General features: G+C 35.0%; 1 protein-coding gene across 2 annotated transcripts in view; it reads right to left on the reverse strand.

The window, feature by feature from the left end:
• The window catches only part of AP3B1 (adaptor related protein complex 3 subunit beta 1), a 153990-nt gene that overhangs the window by 37321 nt on the left and 93621 nt on the right, over positions 1-23048 (reverse strand). For both annotated transcript variants that reach the window (XM_056514721.1, XM_056514722.1), the window contains exons 21-22: positions 16318-16390; positions 15388-15494 (exon numbers count right to left, since the gene is read on the reverse strand). In XM_056514721.1, coding sequence (XP_056370696.1) covers positions 15388-15494; positions 16318-16390 — 180 coding nt within the window. The remainder of the gene's footprint in view (positions 1-15387; positions 15495-16317; positions 16391-23048) is intronic.

A 23048-nucleotide genomic window follows, 5' to 3' on the forward strand; every position in this document is an offset into this window, starting at 1 on the left:
CTAGTTCCCAGTGTCCTCCTTTCTACCCTTTTTAAAAATGGCTACCCTTTTCCTGTTACCTGGGACTTGCCCTGAGTGCTGTGACTTTTCAAATGTCATGGAGAGTGGCTTGTCAGCTACATCACCTAATTCCCTTAGGACTTTGGGATGCATCTCCTTGGGTACATTCAGGTTCCTCAGGTGGTCACAAATCTCATTCTCTTATAGCAGGAGAGACTTTGCTTTCCCAGTCCTCATCCTGTTATCCATCTGGTCAGGAGGTGAGGAAGAGTTTCCCACTGAAAACTAAGGCAAAAGTTGTTAAGTATCTCAGCCTTCTCTCTGTCTGTTGTTACCAGTTCTGCAGTTTTCCAGTGTTGTTTATCAGAGGGGGTACCCATTCTTCGACCTTCCTTTTCAGGTTAATGCACCTGTAGAAGCCCTTCCCGTTATTCTTCGTGTGCCTTGCCAGTTTCAGTTCCAGTTTTGTTGCCTTGGCCTTTGTCATCCCCTCCCAACACAACTGTTTCAACTCTAAACTCTTCCTATATCACCTGTCTCCTGGTTTCCTGTGCCCTTGCTTCTTTCCCTTAATTTTGACCAGCAAGTTCCTACTCACCCCTGCTGTTCCCTTGCCCTCCTTGTCTGATTTCTCGCTCCTGCGGATTGCCAGCTCTTATGCTCTTGAAAGAGTTGCTTAAAGATCTGCCAGCTCTCTTCTACTCCCTTGTTTCTGAGCACAGTCTGTCAGGGGATCCCACTGACTAGGTTCCCAAAGGACTGGAAGTCTGCTTTTCTAAAGTTCAAGAGCTGGACTTTAACCCCTCACCTGACCCCCATCCCTCAGGACTGCACACTCCACCCATGCATGATCCCTGCAGCCCAAGCTGCCTCCACTCTTGGTGTCCCAGCTGGCTCACTTGCACTGGTGACCAAGAGATCCTGTAACACATTCCCTTGGCAGGGCTGTCTATCACCTGGCTCAGGAAGTTATCCTCCACGCATTCCAGGAGACTCCTGCAGTGCCTACAGCCCTCCAAGCTCCTTTCCCAAAGGCTGCTGGGGTGGTTGAGTTCCCCCCACAGGACCAGACCCTGCAAGCACAATGCTTCCTGCAGCTGGAGCAGGAAGGTTTGGTCAATGGGCTCCCCTTGCTCAGGCAGACGTAGCAGACCCCAGTCACAAGGTGTCCTTTGCTGCCTCAGTCTCTGACCCCTCCCCACAAGCTTTCCCACCTGCTCACAGATACAAGCTGTGAATCCAGAGATGATCAAAATCTTCAGTGGTACTAAATTATCTATTTTCTAATATCTCTATACCCCTCAGATTTTTTTCCTATGGTTTTCTTAAAATAGAATCAACTAGACAGAATTGCAGTTACTCTGTATCAATCAAAAGTATTGCTCTTTGAGCATAAAAATGACTACATGATATAAAGGAGCCGGAATTGGGCCTTATGTTGGAGTTCATGAACAGCAGAAAATTCTAGTAGTTCCCTACCAGACTAATCAAGAACTTTCAAAATGGAGCGTGCACCTGTTCTGTGTAACTGGAGGCCAGTGATGCCAGCTTGCATTTTGCATAAGTAATAGAGCCTAAAGATTTGTATTACAGTAACACCTGGTTTTATTTGAAAATTGGCATCTTTGCCTTTTTCTCCTGCTGAGCATAATGAATCACATGAATAATCTAATGAAAATATTAGTAAAATCTTTTAAAATGCCACATAAGAAAGAAGTTCAGTAGCAACAAAATGGGAATATTCTCATGATTAAGTCAGAGTTATTAAACAAGCTATTATAAAGAAAAGGGGTAAAGTCAGTCACATAATTATGGGATACAAACCTTGGTATAGATTCAGAAGTACACCCAAAAGGTCTGCTGGGATCATTAGTACACTATAAAAAGGGATTAAATAAGATACCAAGGAAATTTTTTTTGTAGCAACACTAAGAGAAAATTCCCACACTTAAACTGGTGAAGTTCATATCCGTGTACAGGAGACCTCAAGATTTTCTATCCTTTTGTCCTGTGTATGCTTCCATGAGGTGAAAAGCAGATGGTCTGCTGGTTAATGCATATGTGAGACTTTCATCAAGCAGCATGAAACACTTAGTTATTAGGTGTTTCAAGGAAAAGGCATTCTCCCAACACAAATCCAAGTATTTACTTTAATTTAGAGATTCCATTTTTCCACTGACCACTAACCTGTGAGGTCTGAGAACTGCACTTCAGGACATGGTTTAGTGGTGGCCTCAGCAGTATTAGGTTTGCAGTTGGACTCTATGGTCTTTTTCAACCTCAATGATTCTTTCATTCTATGATTACCTGAAGGAGTTTAGGAGTTAGAAAAACAGAGTAAAGTGTCAGCCTCACCTTGCATCCTAATTATGAATTTGAAATAGTGGACATTGCTGAGAAGGACTAATATAGATTTTGGCATTGAGTCTAAATGACTTCAAAGAAGTTCCTACAAATGGTTTCTAGTACATTATTTTGTTTTTTGGCATACAGCCAGTACTCTAGAGACCTCTAAAGTGAAAACATACTGAACCCTACTGGCCATAATGTATAACCTTACAGTTAAATTTATACTATAACAACTCCTGCATATTGGTTCTTTTCAATGGAAATGTGTAGCTCAAATTTTTCCCCAGAAAAGGAAATAATCTGTTAGGATAAGTGTATAATGTAATTTGAACACCTCCACAAAGTATTGCCCACAAGCCAAAGTGAGCTCTGCCTTTAATACACTACATTCAAAATCTAGGACAGGTATTTATGAAAGTCAAAACGTAAATCACATCTTTGCCGACTTGATGCAACTATATTTGAAACTCATTCACTACATTGTTGTTGAAGAATGCAACGCTATTCTGGTTTCTATTAGGATGATCCTAATGCACAGTAGACCACCCTCAAGGACAAAATTCTGAAATAAGCACTGAACTCACTGCATGTAGATAACTGTATCAGCACTTCCTGAATGCAGGAGAAGAATCCCTTGTGTACCACACTACATTTCTTATACATAATATTGATGTGCCAATTTTCTCCAAGTTTTATTTAATTATAAACATAATATTTTAACCTAAACAAATCCATAGTCCTTAGACTGCAAAAAAGTACAGCTGACCTGAGACCATGTTCAGCTAATACAGTTTTTCTGTGTTTTGTTTTCCTTAAGCTTTGTTTTCCATCCTTAAAAAGAAAGAAAAAAATTCACGCACTAGTTACTAGTTTGTTAAGCAACAAAGAGGTGTATTTGTAGCCAATTACCTTCAGTTTATTTGTTTAAATTCAAAAGCACATTTCTATTTTTTTGACTCAGAAACAAAACATGTGGTGTCAAATGACAAGAAACACCACTCCATCCCATCCACACTGCTCAGAGCAATGAAAGCAACACCAAAACAAGCAAGCACAGTATGCTGCAGTCAAAAACCTCACCCCATGGTTTTTTATAATGAAGGCCCCACTGTACAGACACAGACACCAAACACAGGCAGCAGCTGTGGACATGGTTAAGGACTTTAACGATGAGACAAATCAGGTATGTAACTTTTTCTCATCTACTTTTGGAATTACCTTGGTTCTACTAATGTAGAGTATTACTGCTACTACTGTCTAAGACTGCCATAGATTGCTTGCTCACTGAGCATAAATGCAGCAGCAGAAAGACCATGACAATGGCCATTATTAAAACTTAGTCCATTTTAAAACATCTTGTAGCACACAAATGTATTTAATAGTAGTTCAAATTTAAGATTCATACATTCTAATGCTGCTGGTAAACAGCAGAATGATTTTTGTACATTTTTTTCATATTCCAAAGCAATAAAGTAAATTTTTACACAAACCTCCCTTTGCAGTCATGAACTCCTGAATTGCACAATGCAACTGAAAGATGTATTTTAGAATTCTTACAAATGTACCTTTCCTCCATTCTTCAAATTCTCAAATGAAGAACACAGATGCCAGGGACTAGAATCAATAAGCAACACTTGCAACTATATAGATGGAAATGTTTCTCAACCCAAGGGAACAAAAATGAAAATTTTTATCAACTTCACAAAAATCAATGTTAATTATGAAGATTCTAGAACTACTTTTTTTTTAGTCTTAACATGTCAAGACCCTGTTCACCAAGCCATTAGGAGAAAAACATGTAAAAATAAGGTAAGAGTCTGGACTGAAGCAACCTTTTAGAAACTCATCTGCCTGATGTTACTGTTTTTAATCACAGTACTGTTCTAGGGCCTTTTAAAGAGTCTTCTGTCTCTCCAATATCCTCTAGAGTCTGTGGCACAGGAGGACAGAAAACATTTCCAAATTATTCTGATTTGAGGAAACAATGACACATCGTTTAGCAGCCTTTTTAAAAACAACCTTAACACAGGAGGTGGGTAATGGAGGGTACCCCCTTCCTGCAACTGTTAGCAAAAACTTTTAGGGCACATTAAAATGCATCTGCATTGACATAATTTAAAAATTACAAGTCACCCCATTTTAACAACACATTGTCCTTGCATTAAACTTACTTTGTACTGCTAGCCTACAAGTCGTGTGGCAACATACTACTAGTGCACAACAGGGAAGATATGGCCTATTAGCAGTAACATCTACCCAGTTGAGTTAGTCCCACCCAGGCTTAGCTTTTACTTTCAATGATCAAATACCTATTTTATCAAAAAAGTTTTATTCTCAACATTTTTTGGACAAAAATCTCAGCATTGTAATTTGAATACCAGGTGTTTCATGACATGTCGTGGTGATTCTTCAAGTAAAAGTGCAGATGCAGCCCTACATGCATCAACCAAAACCTGGTTATTTATTCTTTCGAGTATGCAAAGCTAAAAAAAAAAAAATCAAGATTTCAGCGATCAAGACATTTCGTTAGTTAAAAAGCATTTACTTCTATTTCCATCTATATTTAACATGTAGAATTTAATTTCAAGGCTTATAGACTCTCTGGATAGTAAGATATATGTGGAACTGGAGGGACAAAATTTAAAATTATAAAGGACTCCTATGGTTGTTGGAATCGTCCTTCTTTACAAAAATCCAAAACTATAATCCATCATTTTAAAAAACCCACACACAATTTTTCAATGTATATGAAGCAAGGAGGCTTCTGAAGAATTTTTGCCCTAATAGCAGGAATCTTTGAATGCAGAGACTATGAGAAGTTGTATTTTAAAGAATTTTTTACCTAAAGCTCAAAATTCCCCTCCCTATTCTCCTCAAAATACCCATCATAATCTCACAATGCTGTGCTGCACATGAAATGTAAGAAATCTTAACATTGGGAAACTCCGATTTGTATGTTTAACAATTTTATGTATGATATGGGGTAAAAAATTGAAATATTATAACTTGCTGAACAGTAATTGCATAGACAGTTTAAAAATATTTCTTTCTGCACACCTCAAAAAAGTAATGTATTAGGCATACAGTTGTAATGAAACTGAATTGAGTATAATGTACATTTAATATATATTGCATAAACATATATCGACAGCATTCTAGGTGATATATAAATTTATATTCTATTTCTATTATAATTCTGGTTTTGCAGTTCAACAAACTTTGTCATTGGATCATCATTTAGTGTGACCCTCTGAAAAAAAAGTGAACACTGATTAGCATGTTTTCTGGCACATGCCGTGTCTCTGTCACTAAACAATGTCTTATTTTAAATTCTGGTTCAGAATCACTGCTTTGACAACTACTGTCACTGTTCAAGGTCTGCATGAAGCTTCAAACTGCATATTATCACCCATTGACAAACTCGACATTTTATGAAGAGCCCCTTCCTCACTCTGACTTATCCCCCTTATCCTGTGTAAATAAGTAACGATTCATTTTATAACCTTGACTTTAAAGTCCAGCCATTCCACCCTCTTTTTTTTTCTTCCTAAACAAGTGACAAAGAACAAGGAAGCTGATTGAAGGGGTCCATTATGTATCAACTTAAAGAAAGGCAAAGTGATTGATGAAACTAGCAGTCACCTTCACTGCTAGCTACAGCACCTGTATCCTTTTTGTCAAATGACCTGAAAATCCTGCTGACAGTTTAACATTCACCACAAGGATACATTCTCTAGTACAGTAGTTTTGAATATTTTTATTTGCTCAGAAATTTGTGAGAACATTCTTGAAGATGGAACTACACATTTAAAATCAGTAGCAATTAATATTTTCTTCACACAGATCTCATGCTTTCTTATAGTTACTTGGCAAAATTATTAAATAATACTTGCCAGTAAGCTGGCAAACCACAGCTCCTCTGTAATTGTCACACACTTAAACTGTTCACATTATAATCACTTTTACAGTAATATTTGCCAATGATGATAAGAGAATCTTAATTAATTTCCTATCACAGAAGAAAATCAGTTTCCAGGTGTCAGACTAAGTTTTACAGTTTTTCAGTACCCATCATTCAAAAACAAAACCTAACCAAACAAAATCCTCCCAGGCACCACTTTTTGTTTAATTATTATTTTCAGTTTTAAATAATATTTGGCTATTTAAATATAATTCTGGGTTAGCAGATCAAGTTAAACTTCCTTTTAGTCTCAAAAAGAAGATTAAAATTGCCAAACCCAAACCATTCCTAGAGTACTAGAAATGGTCTTTGCTCTCTGTATGAAATAAAATTTTCACTGGGAAAGTGACAGCTGAGAGGCAAGAATATCTCAGAAAAATAACAACACCACACTGCCCACTCCAGCTTTACTCTGTGTGGGACAGAGCACCATTTCCTTTGGGCATTTATTACCTGTTAAAAACCAATCTTTTGGTGAGTGGCAGTTCAGGGTTTTTGAGAGCAAGCTGCAATATTTCTTCGGGTCTGCAGAGTCATAATTAAAGCTGAACTGAGTGGAATTGGAGAGGGAAGGTCAGCGAGGTGCTGTATGAGAGATGAGGCTGGGCTGATGGGCACCAAATGAACAAATTATGATGGGCCCCACTCAATGTGATGAGGTCAAATGCTTGTTTCTACCCACTGACAGTTCAATTTCCCTGAAATGTCTCTCGGTTCTCTATGAGCTAATTATGAATGAAAAGTTATCAACTGCCCTCACCAAAAAGAGCTTTCTTGGAGCTTTTAATGTCAAAATATTGTTGGAAAAGCATGCTGGCCAGCTTTTTAGCCAACACAATACCTACAATAAACTAAATACCACTGTTATAGAATATAGTCTCAACCTATAGTATAGATATAAAACATTCTTAACTACTGTTAAACACATAAGCAAGTTTTATAAAGTAAACCCATATTAATATTAGAGTTTATTACCAAAAGACAGTGTGCTTACAGTTTTGTATAATATAAACATACCTTTCATACATAACTTTCAAATATATCCATGTTACCAATAATTTCCAAGAAAATAGTGCTGGATTTTTAGGTCTAAAGTAACAATGTCTAGATATATTTCATCATGATATTTCAGCATAACTCTGAAGTGTCTGATAAAAATACATAGCTCTTTCATGAAACTTTAGTTTTCAAATTAGTGTCCTGATTACCTTTTCAAAATATTATCTTTTGAATATTCAAGAACATATGGTGGCATATACTTGCAAAGTTTTAAACAAGAAGTAAACATACAAATTGTTAAATACACATAGAGAAGGTAGATCTTTAAACTGAAGGGAAAATAGAAGTGAATAGACATTAAAATAGCAATTCAGAATAAGAGTGTGTAAGAAATTCCAGAGTACTTATTTGCATAGAGAGATAATTTTGATAATTATTCACAATTATTCACTGCTTCAAATTTAAGAAATTAAAGAGTAGTTTAATGTTTTGATTCAGAATGTTACTTTGTTTTTCCACTATTACAAAGCTGTTTCTATTTGATATATTTACTTCAAGTTGGAAATCTTAAAGGCAATCCCTGGAAGTGATCAGAACTTTACTTTGCAAAGAATATTTACATTTGCAATCTATGCACATACTTGGCACAAGTATGCACAAGATGTGACTGTCTGAAAGCATGAATTATACCAACTTCTAAATTATACCAATTAATAAAATGACAGGATACATGTAGTTACAATGAGATGTTAAAGTCAGACTGCATCTGATATATATATTGATTTATAAACTAGAAATACTTGTCAAATGTTTAGAATTTCTCATAAATTCTAGTAGGGATAAAGTAAATGGAAACTTTTCAGTAAGTGTTTTGTAAAATTCAATATATTTTTAAGGTTATTTAAAGAAATTGTTTAAAATAAACAATTGCAAAAGAATAAGAGAAATACATCTAAACGACAATGTTCAAAGCAGTCATCTATCTGTCTAACACATATAGCAATATAAATGTAAGTCTGAAGGTTTTCAGCAGAGCATAGTATTAAGTTTATCAATATAACAGTTGCTGTCAATGTGGTTGGCACAATGTCTAATTAGACACACTGTTGATCAACCATTATTACAACAACAACAAAAAAAAACCTATGCTGCACAGTCTTCATGTTAAAGTACCACAATTAAGAACAGAGAAATGCAGTTCATTTATTACAGAACCTTTTCAGGAAGTTGGTTTTTTCTAATTCTTATTGTAATTGCATTGTTCTAATCCTGTATTATAAAGGCAGCTGCTTGCCTATCATTTGTACTTTCCTCGTTAATCCTGACTCAGTGAATTAACCTTTAATTACAGCCGTTAAAATTGAAATGAGCCTCTTGTCTGGCTGGGGCTGCCCCCTTCTAGTGCATGAGACTGATGAAAATTTTTAGGGTCAATGAATATGTCCCATGTCATGTCTGATAGATGCTAAAGATGTGAGGAGGTAAATGTTACCTTAGAAAGATGTGGTTGAAATTTTTAAGAGCTACATTTATTGACAAAATAACAGAAAAATACAGCTTAGGTTGCCTCTCTCTTCTGTCTGAGTTACAGAGCATAACATACATTCAGACACACTGTTTTACACACGTTACCACAATACACATTTAAAGAATAACTTAAGGAATCATCATCATGCATCATGCATGCTTGTTTTTAAACACCTGGCACCAATCCTGTTTACAGCAGCCCTATTTTAAGGAGCATAATATATATATTTTTCACGTTGGAAAGAAAAAGAAGCATTATTTTAAACTCTACCACAGACCTAAGCATCAAACTATATTTAAAAAAAAAAATAAATGTTAGATTAGTTTTAAAGGCAGTACTGAATTTTAATGGAAGGCAAAAAATGATCAAAGGTCTCCTCACAGCAGCTTATTTAATTGAGCTTCTGTTTTGCAGTATCCCCACACTTTATTTCCTATTATATAAATAAAGCCTTAATATTGCAATTGCAGTTTACTTTGCTATTTGGGCACTTTAATTTTTAAATACATTTGAATGCTGGGTTACTCTTTATAACTCCAAGATAACGGAAGAGCAAAATAGCAATATAGCACTGAATCAAGTTAACCAGCGACCTGGTTATTCAGAATACAATTACATTAATATACTAAATTGCTAACTATTTACACATTATATTTATATAATGATATTCATATAATTATAAATAGTATATTGTTTATAGTGTGTATATATATATTTTTGAAGAAAATAAGCTGGAGATGTTGAAGTGCAGATTTTGTTAAGAATGAATGCATTTAATAACCACGAGGTGTATTTTTTAGGCTTAAACATTATTAAATATCACAAATACTTGTACATTTATAAGTAAAGAATAGAGGCAAAATGATAAAACAGTAGTGTCAAGGCAGGTGTTTTTTTTCTTTCAAGCTAACATTTTTATACATCCAATTTCTGAAAGGACATTTGAGTCCTAGCTCAAACATCTGATACGCATTCTCTGTAACCAATTTAAGAACATACACCTTTACAGCAATTTTACATGAACAAAAAAAAAAAAAATAGAAGTAAGTATGTATGAGTCTTTGTTTCATTTCTTCTTCTAGCTTGGCAATAGTTAATATTTGCTGATGAGCAGCTACATTCATTTGTAGATTTCCAAGTGCTTTCCCAAGGTGAGTAAGCATCATTATCCTCATTTTTCAAATGGAAAACTAAAAGATTAAGATACTCCCTCCAGATCACACAGCAAGTAGTAAGCCAAAAATAGAACTCATTTTCCATATGTAACACCCAGTTCTGTATCCACTGGACCACACTGCCTTCCCACAAGCATCAGTCACACCTAATCAGCCACATAGCTGAATTTTGAGCAGCACTAAGACAAAGTTATTTTTTAACTCCAAAATTTAAGACTAAGTCTTTTCACTTGCTTCACATATACAAACTTTCCCAGGCACCCTACTAACATACATTGTAGAACAAGGTTTCAATTATGTTTTATGCCAGTTACAAATCTTGTAGGGTACAACAGAGACTGTTCCATAAGGAAAAACCCCTATCTTCACAAATCAAGCTGAAAACAGCAGAATTGAAAAACTATCTCTGCCTAATGTGCAGTTACAGTTAACAACACAAGCAAAGGTATAAGCATTCATAGGAATAGGATATATGTATACTGTCCAGTGGCACACACTTTCTCCTTTCACCTCCTCACAACAAACCTTCCCAATTTCAATCTGCATATAAAAAACATGGGCTTCAGAATTATAATGAAAACAATGAATATATAGGAAAAAAGTTGTGATGAAACAGCAAAGGGGTAAAACTCCTTATAGAAGCCAAAAAGAAGAGGGCAAATGGTAAGCTATAAAAATAATAAAATGCTATCATATGCTTTTGTGTTACCTTAACACAAAACTACAAAAACTTATGATAGAAAAGAAGATGTGGCTAATATTGAAAGCGTGTTTAAAAGTATCCTCTTTTGCCTGAGTAAAAAACTTTACAAGCATCTTTAAGAGGGTACATATGTACTTAGAGAAATGTAAAGCTAATTATTTGAAAAACAATGGTAGTTGATCAAAACTTGCCTGAAAACAATCAGCAGAAGACCACTGCTGCCCACAATCTGCTGTTATCATAAGTGGTTGCACTACGTCTCTTTCATGACAATAACAAGTAAATGTTTCTTCTGATGTTGTCATTCCCAAGGTAAGCACTCAGACCAGAGCTTATGTGAATGACAAATGTATAACAGTTAAAGAATAATTGCTGCTAGCAAAGCTCTGGAAAAAAAATCATGAAGTGCATGACAATACCTGTTTGGAAGAACTACTGTTTATTTCTCTCCTATAGGACTTGAAAATTCTTCAAACACCTCATGCTAATCTTTCTTGCAAACTGCATACCAGACTAGAGCTGTTACATAACCCATTATTGCAGCTCTTGTGTTCCCAGTATTTCTAAGCAGAGATGCATCAAACAGGAAAAGAATATATTTCAAAGTCAATCTTAAGACTTGTTAGAGTGCAATTACAAACAGCCTAAATGGACAAAGCCACCTAAATTTTAAGAAAGTCTTCCCCTCTAAAGACTATGTCAACAACTTAGAAATAAAATATCATTTAAGGTGTTCTCCTAGTATGAAAATACCTTTAGTTAAATATTGAGGGAGTTCAGATTTGCTGTTTCTCAAGGAATTCTCGAACTCTTTACTGAATTTAAAATTAAATGTATTTATCACCTGATTTGACAGGTCTGCAGCTTGACCTTGACTTTTGACAAAAGCTATTATTTCTTCTTCATGCATCAACACTCCAAAGAAGCTCTCAAAATGTAGATTGGTCAAAAGTTCTTTAGAAGATATGAAACAGAAAACAAGATTATTTACTCCTCCCTTCCTAAACAGTTTCTCTGGAAGGCCAAGTAGTAGGGAACAATAAAACATACCATTGTAGCAACAACTATAATGAAAAAACAATATATTGAATAAAAACTTAGTAAGTAAAGCTGTACCACTTCTACAATTACACCTTGATTCTATATGCAGAATAATTGACAGCAAGTCTGAATTGCTGCAACAAATATGTTTATAACTTCTCCACTACAACAGGAGTTTTCTGCCCCATGTGGTAGATGCATTTTTTGTGAGATTTTCCTAGTCACTCCTGACCTTTTGCCCAAGCAATCCTATTTGGGGCAGGGAAACAATCTTTTCCCCTCAAATACTACTCAGACCATATACGCCCACACTTTTTTCCTCATCCAACTTCTTCTCTCACTAGAGCTCATATAGACCTGTCAGCTCTCCTTTGCACTAACACTGTTCTGAACCATAACAGGTTTCTTGCTACTAAAGAAAGATTTACTTCTCACTATTTTATTCATAAAAGCATGCATCACTTTTATCAATTAATTATCCTATGCAGCATATTCAGGGGTCTCCACATCTACGAGACTAGTTTCTTGTACATTTTTACCATCTAAAATCCTAATGAGGAAAGAACAGGTGGTTCAGCTTTTTTTTTTTTTTTTTTTTTTTTTTTTCTCTCATCAGCTGTGGACAGGTAGGAAGAGATCACTCTCCTCTTCAGCTTCTCTCTCTTATTATAGCTCTCCTCTCTCTCCTCTCACCATTTCTGCTCAAAATATTAATTATTATAGCAGATTATAATTCTGCTATAATCAAAACTGCAAATTATCCATCTGAACCTCAACCAAAATCAACTCAGTTTCCTCAAGCATTTAGTTTTGCCATCACTTGCCTGCACACTATAAGAATCCCCACAGAAGCCTCCAGTGACCTCAGCTACCTGGTTCACCTAAACCTGAAGATGAGCCACATGTACCAAGGCAGAAGCAGCTACACAGATTTACTACATTTTGCATTCAGCTGGAAGGAGTTATCCATGGATTACAAGAGAATTTTGTTTTTCCTGGAACAAACTGTAATATGCATGCATGCGTTTATGTGAGGGAGAAATGTACTGTATGTAAACATGAGATAAAAACAAATGAGCCACCAGACAAAGCATTAGATTGTGCAACTCCTATTCAAGAATATTTTGGTTTTCTAAGTTTTTCCATAAACTGTAAAACCATTCTTGTATTTATGCTTTCTATAACATTCAGCAGCTATGAATTTGGAAGTTAGAAGTTTTCTAAGAGCTTCATCCAATTACAGTGCTGAATGATTTGAATAATAGACGGCTTGACATATTCCAAGATAAGTGGCTGCTACATTTCTTTGATATTAGGGTCATATACTGTACTTATCTATTTTTATCCCATGCTTTCCATTGCCTAGTAGTAAATGAATTTCTCACTGTTAGTTAGGTTTGCCCTACAGTTATATTCCCTTTCTCTCACGACTGAAGGAAGAAGTTTTCAGAACTAATTTTAGAATAAGCCATCACAGATTAAATCCAAAATACTATTTGAAGAGGCATTCCCACATAGCCTTAAAAGCCAGCTTTATATTTTTATTTTTAGAAAATTACCTGGTGGTGCTGAACAACACAGAATTATAGCTATCTAACTACTTGCACGCACATAGGACTTCATAAACCATATGGATATAATTTGAAGGAATGAGTTTTAACCTTAGTATTTAATTAGTTGTTCCCTGGTGCAGAAAACAGCAAAGGACCTCATGTACATCTGCAACTATCAACAGCAATGAGAACTGAGCTTAGATCAGAAAACTGAATGCAGACCAAAACACATTATCACCATCCAGGCAGAAACAATTAGTTCTTACATGATCCGAGTTCTTTCCAGAGCAGAGAGAATGAGGAAATGTCCCAGTTTCTTTGCTGGGTACCAGATGCCAGTAATACTAAGGAGGCATTTTGCACAGCCATCACAAGGAACAACTTTGACTCTTCAGCCTAGACCTTCTAGCTCTGTTTATCTAATAGCTCTACATCTTTGTAGCTGTCTTCAGAAGAATGGGGAGAAGCAGTTTAGCAAATGAACAATGGCAATCATGAGGAAAGCAAGCATGAATACGGGAGTGGAATATAGGTTCATATACTGTAGACAATGAAAGGAATAAAGACATTGGCAAGCAGGGGCCCCTAAGCCCGTGGCATTACAGATTGCTATCTCCAATTTATCCTCAAAGGTGATAATTTTCAAGTAAAGTAAAGACACCAGAGTCATTCTTAAGATAACCAGGAGCAAGGTTGCATGACAGCTTGTGTCTTGAGCTGTCAAAGCCCTAAATTATGGCAAAGAGCTAACCGTGGCATGCAATCAAAGAGTAACACCGCAGCTGCTGCTAAGCACAGACTTGCCACCTAACCCTGTATACTGTTCCACAAAATAACATGGAAGAGAATTTCTCACATCTTCAGACTGTGTGACATATCAGTGACTACACATCAGTTGTAGTGACTGCATGTCCATGGATTGTTACTGGCCTGCTTGAAATTTATACCACATGCCAATTTTCTTAGATAAGGCTAATATCCAACACATTATCTGAAAGTTGCCCATTTCCACACCAAATCTTGAAGCCTGTAAACATGAAACACAATCATAAGCAAAGGTCTTCTGTTTCTGGAGTCAAATCACTCAAGTAGCTCCTTTACTTAACAAATATTTGATGTTGCACAGTTCTGTTTCCTATGGGAGCCCAAAGTAGGTTACCAGCGACCATTAAAGTTGCAGCATAGTTTCTAGATTCCAACCTCATTAGAAACAAGGCTAGGCTAAAAAATGCCTGTTTCTCTGGTATTTTGTCTGGTCACTTCCATCCATTTTCACAAGGATATGTACCCTATGTAATACCACGCAATTTCTATTTAAATTGCAAATATAAATTGGATACACACAAAATACTGAAAAAAAAACCCAAGTGAAAGAGAATAAACTACTATCCTTTCCCACAATAAAGAACACCCTTTACTTCCATGAGTTTGCTAACCTTAATTATACCTATAGTTTTGAGATTCCCTAATGGAAAGTGCTACAAAGCACTAACAGAATGAATCATGACACATACTGATACACCACTGATTGTAAATCTATACCCCTTTTACTTGCATCCAGGTTCTATGCTTCACATATTTATGAAAAATTACTTCCAAGTAGCAAAACATCATGATTGGAATCATGTATGGTAAACTAACAGACAGAGTATTACCAAGTATGTGATGTTCTTGTAGCTTATTTTTGTTAATGCAGCAAATCAATTATCTGAAAGACCTCTGTCTGCAGACAGAGAGGTGTGGGGGCGGGAGAGGAGCAGACACAACACCAACCCAGGACAGTCTGGATACTTAATTTCTGAATTAAAGTTTTCCTGAGGCGAAGAAAAAGACAATTTGAAAGAGAAGGTTAAAAATCTTTGAAGGAATCCTTCTCAAACATGCAACATTCACACTCTTCTCCACATTTCAGGATGCAATTACTGATCAAAAAATGCTGCCAGACTTGTATGTAAAACGTAATTTTATGTAAGACTTTTCTTAGAAAGAACTTTAAGAAAAAAACCTCAGTGATGGTATCAAAACATGTGAAATGCTTAAATTGACATGCACCCTCCCACTTTTTAAAGGCTACTTACATCAATGACTGATGAACTCGACAGACTTAATCCCTCTAGATCTGCTGCTAAACTTGGGGACAAAACAGCTGCTCTGGGAACTGCCACAGGAGTTGTTACAGGACAAACTAGAAACAAAAAATTGAAAAACTATTTAAGATACTGGGAAAGACAATGATTTTTTACATTGCACAGGAAGTTTTACATCCTCATCTAAATGTTATATTCTTGGGTAAAAGCTTCAAGATATTAGATTATTTTTCCAGATATATAGCCCCAATATTCAGAATAAACAATGAAAATACAACTCATACATGTATAGACCATGTGATTTACTTCAAAATTGTTTCTCCTCCTTTCTCATTTTTTTCTCTGTTTTATCCTTCAGCTTGATATATACTACGTAGCACTTTTTCATTTACAGACTACATGCAAAGTACGTGTTAATGCAATTCTGACGTGCAGCACCTACAGAAGTAAACTTCTAAAAGGCTACTGCAAGCATAGCCAAAAACCAGTGCCAGCTTTATCTTACCCTTCCAAGAGTACCATTTCACACTGTTCTTCAGAAATTGAATGCTAATGATTTTTAGCATCTCAATATAATACCATAATTGGCTCATAGATTGCACAGGTGTTGTACAAGTAACATCCTTTATTACCTGAGAAAATAAGCTCACTTTAATGGAAAACAAGTCCAGACACATACAGATTCTCAAAGTAAATGTTTTATACGGTGGTACATTCTAAATTTTGAAACAATTTCTCAATTATGAAACAAAATCTTGTAATAACTGAGCTTAAAAATGACTTTATAGTCTAAGCATTTATTTTGTCAGGAAACTGGTACAATAAATTAACAGAACCAATATTTCAGACATTTAAATTCATTGAATTAACTGAACTGAATTTACACCTTGGGAAAAATGAGGCTTCAATCAAGATACTTACAATCATCTAAATCTAAGAGAAACATGTCTTGGTTTTTTGGAGTCTTTCTGTCTTGTACTGGTTTTTCTTCTTTCTGTCAAAATAGATGAATATTTCATCTGTCACCATATCAGCAAAAGAAAAGCATTTAGTAATTTTATAAAGAAAATGCATATCTTTTACTAGTGTAATAAAGCAAAATGTATCCATTTTCAGGGCTTGCCACCCAGAGAATTCACCTACTGAGAAAGATTTGTTTATATAGTTAAACTGAACCTAAATTCCACAAATGAATTTCTGTAGCCCCTGTATTCATTTAATATTAATCACTGGTACACAGAAAACATTTGGTGACAGATCAGACACTTCTGTCGAGATCATTAAAAAAAAAAGGTACTCTCTCTTTAAGACAAAATATTTCAGTACTAACATTTCTGCTTTCATACGAAAAACAGGTCAAAATTTATTCAATATGAAACATAGTGTTATTTGCACTTATCTAGGAGTATGGAATTCTGTCCAGTTATCTACTGTGATTTACTTAACATAAAGTTGATTTTTGAGACGAAAAATGTTTCCATTTTAAGCCTTGAGATGAGTTCTAATAAGAATTGGCTGTACCTTAAGTAAAGACTCTAAAGAAGTAATAATCCCAGTGCCCTGACAGAGTACTTCAACAAAATTTGTTTCAATACCTAAATAAAAAGTTCTAAACAAATCTTGCAAGAGTAAATGTTTGCCATACCTACAGAGCATGTCTAGACAGTAGTGATGCAGGAAAGAATTCAGTGTGTTACAGCTCAGTATAGAGTGCCAAGAGGGTGATTTAGTAAAAAGCATTCATTTTTGGATGGAGCCAGAACCTTCTGTATCAAAGAGTTTTGTCATCATGTTGTTCATACCCACTCTAGGGCATCTTTCATTTGTCAGCTGAAGAATTTCTTCTACCTTCATCCTCTCTGGCTCACATACCAAGCAGAAGGCTTTGCCATTTTTTTAGAAAATACGTTCACTGCCTCAGACCTTAAAGATATTGCTCGCTATCCAAATTATTGCAAATAATTTAAAAGTAGTCTTTCCAGGAGTCACACTTCCTAGTTTACCTGTTTTTTCTTAAACAATATACAACTGCCAAATATATATACAAAAACAATTATTTTACCACTTCTAATTAATCAACAGGTCTAAATAAATCAGGAAATCTCTTTATGCCCATCTAGGTCATAATTTCTTGAGCATTTCAGACACTCAGGATACAAAGCATGGGGTCAACTCAGCAGCTAGAACTACTTCCTTTAACCAGCACCATATTAAAACATGACACCTCTTTTCTCAAGGTGCATTCCCTTTCTTCCAGTCTCCCAGCTTCACAGTCGGTTGCAAACAAATGATAATAATGAATTTATTTTTTTCAATTTTGCAAGAAATTCTATGGTTCCCTTCAAAGAACATGAAAGAAACTAGCCAATATTTTCACTATTTGAAGCCATTGATGTTAGTGACTATCAGGTTTGACCTCAGCCATGATGCCATTGCTTAACATGTTCTTCCTATAAACACCATGGTTCAAAGAGACAGTAATCACTTATATGATCCCTACAGATATGCTTCAGGTATTCTGGGAGAAGAATCATCTTGTGGACTGAAAAGAGCAGGAGCTACTATTTTAAAAGTTATTTTAAAATACTTCATACTTCGATGGTCCTTATTTCTCTTGTATTTGAGTGTTCTACTAGTGCTGATTTATTTGAAACCTAAAACTCCTTTGGACAAAGAAAATATTACGCAATAGCTTTAAAATGGTGCTGAAGTTATACCATTTCTTATATGTTTGTCCAGAATTAGTGTGGGACTCTTGCAGAACCAACTTTCTTGAATTCCATTCTGCTCACAACAACCAGACTTTTCTCTTGGGATGTGTTTGTTAACAAGTCACTAAGCTTGTTTTGGCTACTTTGGTTTTAAATCTGTGAAATAAGGAAAAATAGTATACTTCATGAGCTACAGGTTCTACTTGAATTACTCATGTCAGAGACAAAATTTTGTGACAATCCTTCTCATTAATTCAAAGACACTTTATAGCATAATTTGGTGAACATTTAGCCCTGAATTTTAGGTTTAGCTGTTATTTCCAGCACTTTTACTATAAATTATGTATCAAAATTTTTTCCTAAACTAGGAACTTTTCAGAAACCAAAACAGACTAAAGGAGAACTCAGTTAAACAAATTACAAATATATCAAAAATAACTTCTGGACTTTCGCCCTCTGTCCCCACTTATCCATAAGATACAGTTCCACCTCCAACTACGATTAAAGTTCAAAGCTACAGCTTTATATTTGCTAAACATTTCCATAGAGATGGGATGTCTCCATCTCCTTTTATTATGCAGCCAATTAAAAGTCTTTTAAAAGTGGCTCAACCCACACAAGAGCCACACAAGGATAAGAATTCTAGATTTTTCAGTACAAATTTCTAAAAAAATAGGAGTCACTGCCAAAGAATCCCCTAGTTGTTTACTGAATCTGTTTACTGAAGACAACTAAGATGGACATTCTAAGTCACAAATAATACCAATAGTATGCTTCGGTTTGCTTTTTCTGTCACAAGTATGAAAAGTACACAAAGCTTGATGAGTTCTTTTATAAGGTGAAATACATCCCTGCACTGATACTACTTTGAATCTACTACTTAAAAAATATTTTAAAATGGGGGGAAAATCCTTCAAGAGAATTTACTTCTTATACTTCAAAACAAAATAAAATGGTCCTAAAATAAGGCACAAATAAAAAAATTATTGAACCAACGTATGGCAAGGGAAACTTTTACTGCACACTTAATCAGAAAACTGCATTTAAGTGTATGAGGTGACTATGAAGAACAAACAAGCAAATAATTCCACCAAACAGAAAGCAAAAAATACAGAAACCTGACCCTATAATTTGGGAAACGTAAAATCAAGAGCTAACTAAACCAACATAAAGCTAATGTTTAAGTGTGATCATGTCTTATTTCCAACTTGAGTGTTCAAATTTAAGAGAATACTGGGCTACTCATAAATGTGTTTGGGTGGTATATATAACACAAAACCACAAACATTTTCATACTTACATGTATTTCTACATATGGATATGAATATAAATTGTGTGCAATTCTGTATAAACACCAACGAAATGTATTTATGTGGGTCCTGCCTATTAAAAACATAATTAATTTGTTTTTTCCAAGAAAAGAAAATTGATTGGCTATCTATGACCAATAAACAGCCAATGACTGCAGATATTTCAATTGAGTAAAAAAAGCTTTGCATTTGAAGTCGAGACAATAAAAAGGTTCTGACGTGTCTGATTCCTCTGTAACACAATTTTTCATTTTTTTTTTCTTAAAACTAAGCCTACAATGTAACCCAAACAGTTTTCTACCAAGAAAATCCACTATGGGAAAAGCAGAATACTAAACAAAGAAGTTAAGGTATATTCCATCAAACATTTCTCCATTTGCAATTCATCTTGATAATAGAGATAGAACCTGGTAAATGCATATAGGACTTGAAGCAGGAGATTTCTCTTGCTCAATGCATAATTCATGTGCTCCGCCTGCAAAGTGTGTAAAATGAGAATTTCACACCGCAGCATGAGCCATGGAGCTGCAGAGAAAAGGCAGATGAAATCATATTCTGCTGTGTGAATTTTATTTCTTATCCTCCCAATATTTATACAAAACCATCACTGACAATCCAAATGCATTGACAGATCACCCACTGTTTCCATTGTGTTAGCACTTGAAAGGAGATCAGGCAGAAAGATAGACAATTTGTTTTTGTATATTTTTTAAATAGTGGATCAGGTTTTTAACAGCTGAGTGACTGTATTATACTTGTAGAAGGAGGTCAACAGCAGCTGATTTTAAATCCCACTGTAGAGACACCTACTTATACATGCATCATCCTCAAATCTGCATTCCAGCTCTACAGTATACTTACAGTATAATATGTATCTGAACACCTCAAATTATCCATATTTCAAAATGATATAAAAGCCTGCAGTACAAGAGACTGAGTTTTCTATTCACTGCAGCTCAATTACAGTGAACACAACAGCTTTTTCAAAACAATTTGTCAGGAGAAAAAATACTAAATCATTAATAATATATTCAGGCAAATTATCTGATTTTTTTTGCAGTGCATTTTAATGGCAGTAAGTGCATGGATGTATGTAGAAATTAAGCTCCAGTGTGAATGTAATAAAATATTTTTTTTTAAAGAAAATTTTGCAGAACATAGCAATGGCACCCAACACAATATATATAGAATGGTAAATATCACCCAAAACACCTACGATGTAAGATAATTCATAATGTGTTGCAAACTGAGAAACCATAAAAATAGACCTCACTAACTACAACTTCTTTTATTAATATGTATTTCAGAAAATATTTTTCAGTTTTACTGAACAGGAAATCCTAGTGTATAATCTCCCCATACAGACTGCCCAAACTAGAACACACTATAGAAGAACAACATATGTTATGTCCTTTCTAATTACAAACAATTAAAATAAAACATGCATTTCTGAGAGCCTAGCAGAAATCATCTGTTTCCTGGGTGGTCTGAAAATAAGTCATGAAGAAAGCAGAAAAACAAATATGTGTGGTTCTTTTAAAATGTACCTTGAACATAAGGGGTCTATATATAAGACTTCAACTATAATCTTCTTTAAAGTTTGATAAAAATGTTTTTTTCTCTCCAGCTTGTAAGGTGTTATCTAGGTTACTATCAGTTACCTTCATCTATCATTACAGGGCTCAAAACAGGTTTCTGTCAAAAAAACCTATTACACTAGTTAGTATAGCAAACACATTTAATAAAAAATACCTGATTCTCTTCCCCCACCCCCTTGTCTGAATGTCTAAAAATAAACAAGTACTAGAAACACCTGAATGCAGGCATTGAACATGGTTTAAGTGGAAAGTAACTTCAGGGTTCCAGGGATTAATATCATATACTGAAACAGTCCTCCCTGTACAAGGAGATTAAATTAAATACCCCCTTCCCCTTTAAATATAAGCATTGCTATTTACAGTTCATCAGCCATACTTTATTGCCCTTATATTAAATGTCCTGATTTCTAAATGAAAAAGAATTAAAGAACATTGAGCTTCTGCACAGTGAGCTCTATGCTGTCTGTTGTTCTCAGTAATCTCCTTGCTACTTTTTTTGCTGCCATGCATACATACCCACTCCTATTTATTTTAATGTCTCTTACGATGTTTAAAAGCTTTGCAATTTTCCCCTTTATCCTTTGACTCTACTCTTATCAACTCTTCTGTCAACTGCTTAAAAATACTTCTTGTTCCTAACACATTTCCTTTTAGGTGCTTCTTAATCAAGTAAGACTTCAGAACTACTGCAACGTTCTTTCTCTTATCTTAAAATCCAATGCCTTGACAACTTTTCACTGACTTCAACAATTCAATCCCAAGCTTCTTGGACATTCCAGTTCTCATATTCAGTGTATTTGACTTCACACATTCTGCTGTTTTAAAATACAAAAAGCTTCTTTACGCTAGTAGTCCTCACACATCCTGTGAAAGAACCAAACAGTTTAGAGAACTGTAGTGAAAGAAATTACCAACACAGTGTCAATATCCTGAGAAAAATGGAAAAATGCAGCAGAGAGAAGACTGTATATTTGGAACACGGTTTTGCAGTGCCTGCTCAGTACTAAGCACATCAATGTGCATATTACTACTTTTTGGTGAAAAAAATACTCTGCTGATTGGACAAGCTGCAAACTGTTACAATTAATTCATGTCCCATCTAGTATCAAAGCAATTTATTCTGAGAGGATATAAATTGTATTTTTTGTGCTACCATTTTTTGGCAAGATCCAGTCTGGCTGCTCTAGAAGAGAAAACTTTTGACACAGGTGTGTTACCCAATGTATTATTAGGGCAGGAAAAAATGACTGAACCATGGAAACATATCTCCATTTCTCAAGTAATACAGCATCACTTCATCTTTCATTCTACTTGGTTGAAGAAGGGAAGAGATTAAAAGTTAAGGTCACAACTCAAGAGTTCTTAGGCAGACCTATAAAGCTACAAAACAAAGATCATATACAATATAAGTTCAAGATTTAGAGAAATAGAGAGCCTTACCTCCTTAATTAAAGGAAATACACACCTCAACAGCTTAATCAATTAATGGCCTTCTCTCTTAACTGGTCAAAACATATCTATTCATTAGCTTCAAAAATTGCCAGAAATGTAACAAAGGATATCTATTTTGACTATTCTGCCATCTACATAGGATCCCTAACTGAAATGGCTTAGTTTAATTTAAAATACATTAGAGTTCCACTTAATTTTCAATACCACTTATCAGTATCAGAACGGGAAACTTCTGAGCTACAATTCTACCCTTCAATTTTTTTTGTAAATATATAGAAAGAAATGCATAGGAAGTACTCGATAATAGAAAAATAAGTGTTAGAAATCCTTTTACTCTTCTTCCTGAACAGATTTATCAAAAGTTCCTCATTTATTTATTTTTAAATGCAAGGTAGGTGGGTAAACAGTAATCAATTCATGCTAATAGCATGAAGGGTTAGTTCTATTACACTAATTTGAGTATAATGAACTTTTAAGCTCTTTTTCTTCACTAAGGTAAGTATCAAATCTTTACTGACACATGTATGGCTCTGTTGCACATTTTTGCATCTTCACATATTTTGAAAACAATTAAAAAATAC

The sequence above is a fragment of the Oenanthe melanoleuca genome, chromosome Z (genome assembly GCF_029582105.1).
Source record: "Oenanthe melanoleuca isolate GR-GAL-2019-014 chromosome Z, OMel1.0, whole genome shotgun sequence".
Classification (NCBI taxonomy): domain Eukaryota; kingdom Metazoa; phylum Chordata; class Aves; order Passeriformes; family Muscicapidae; genus Oenanthe; species Oenanthe melanoleuca.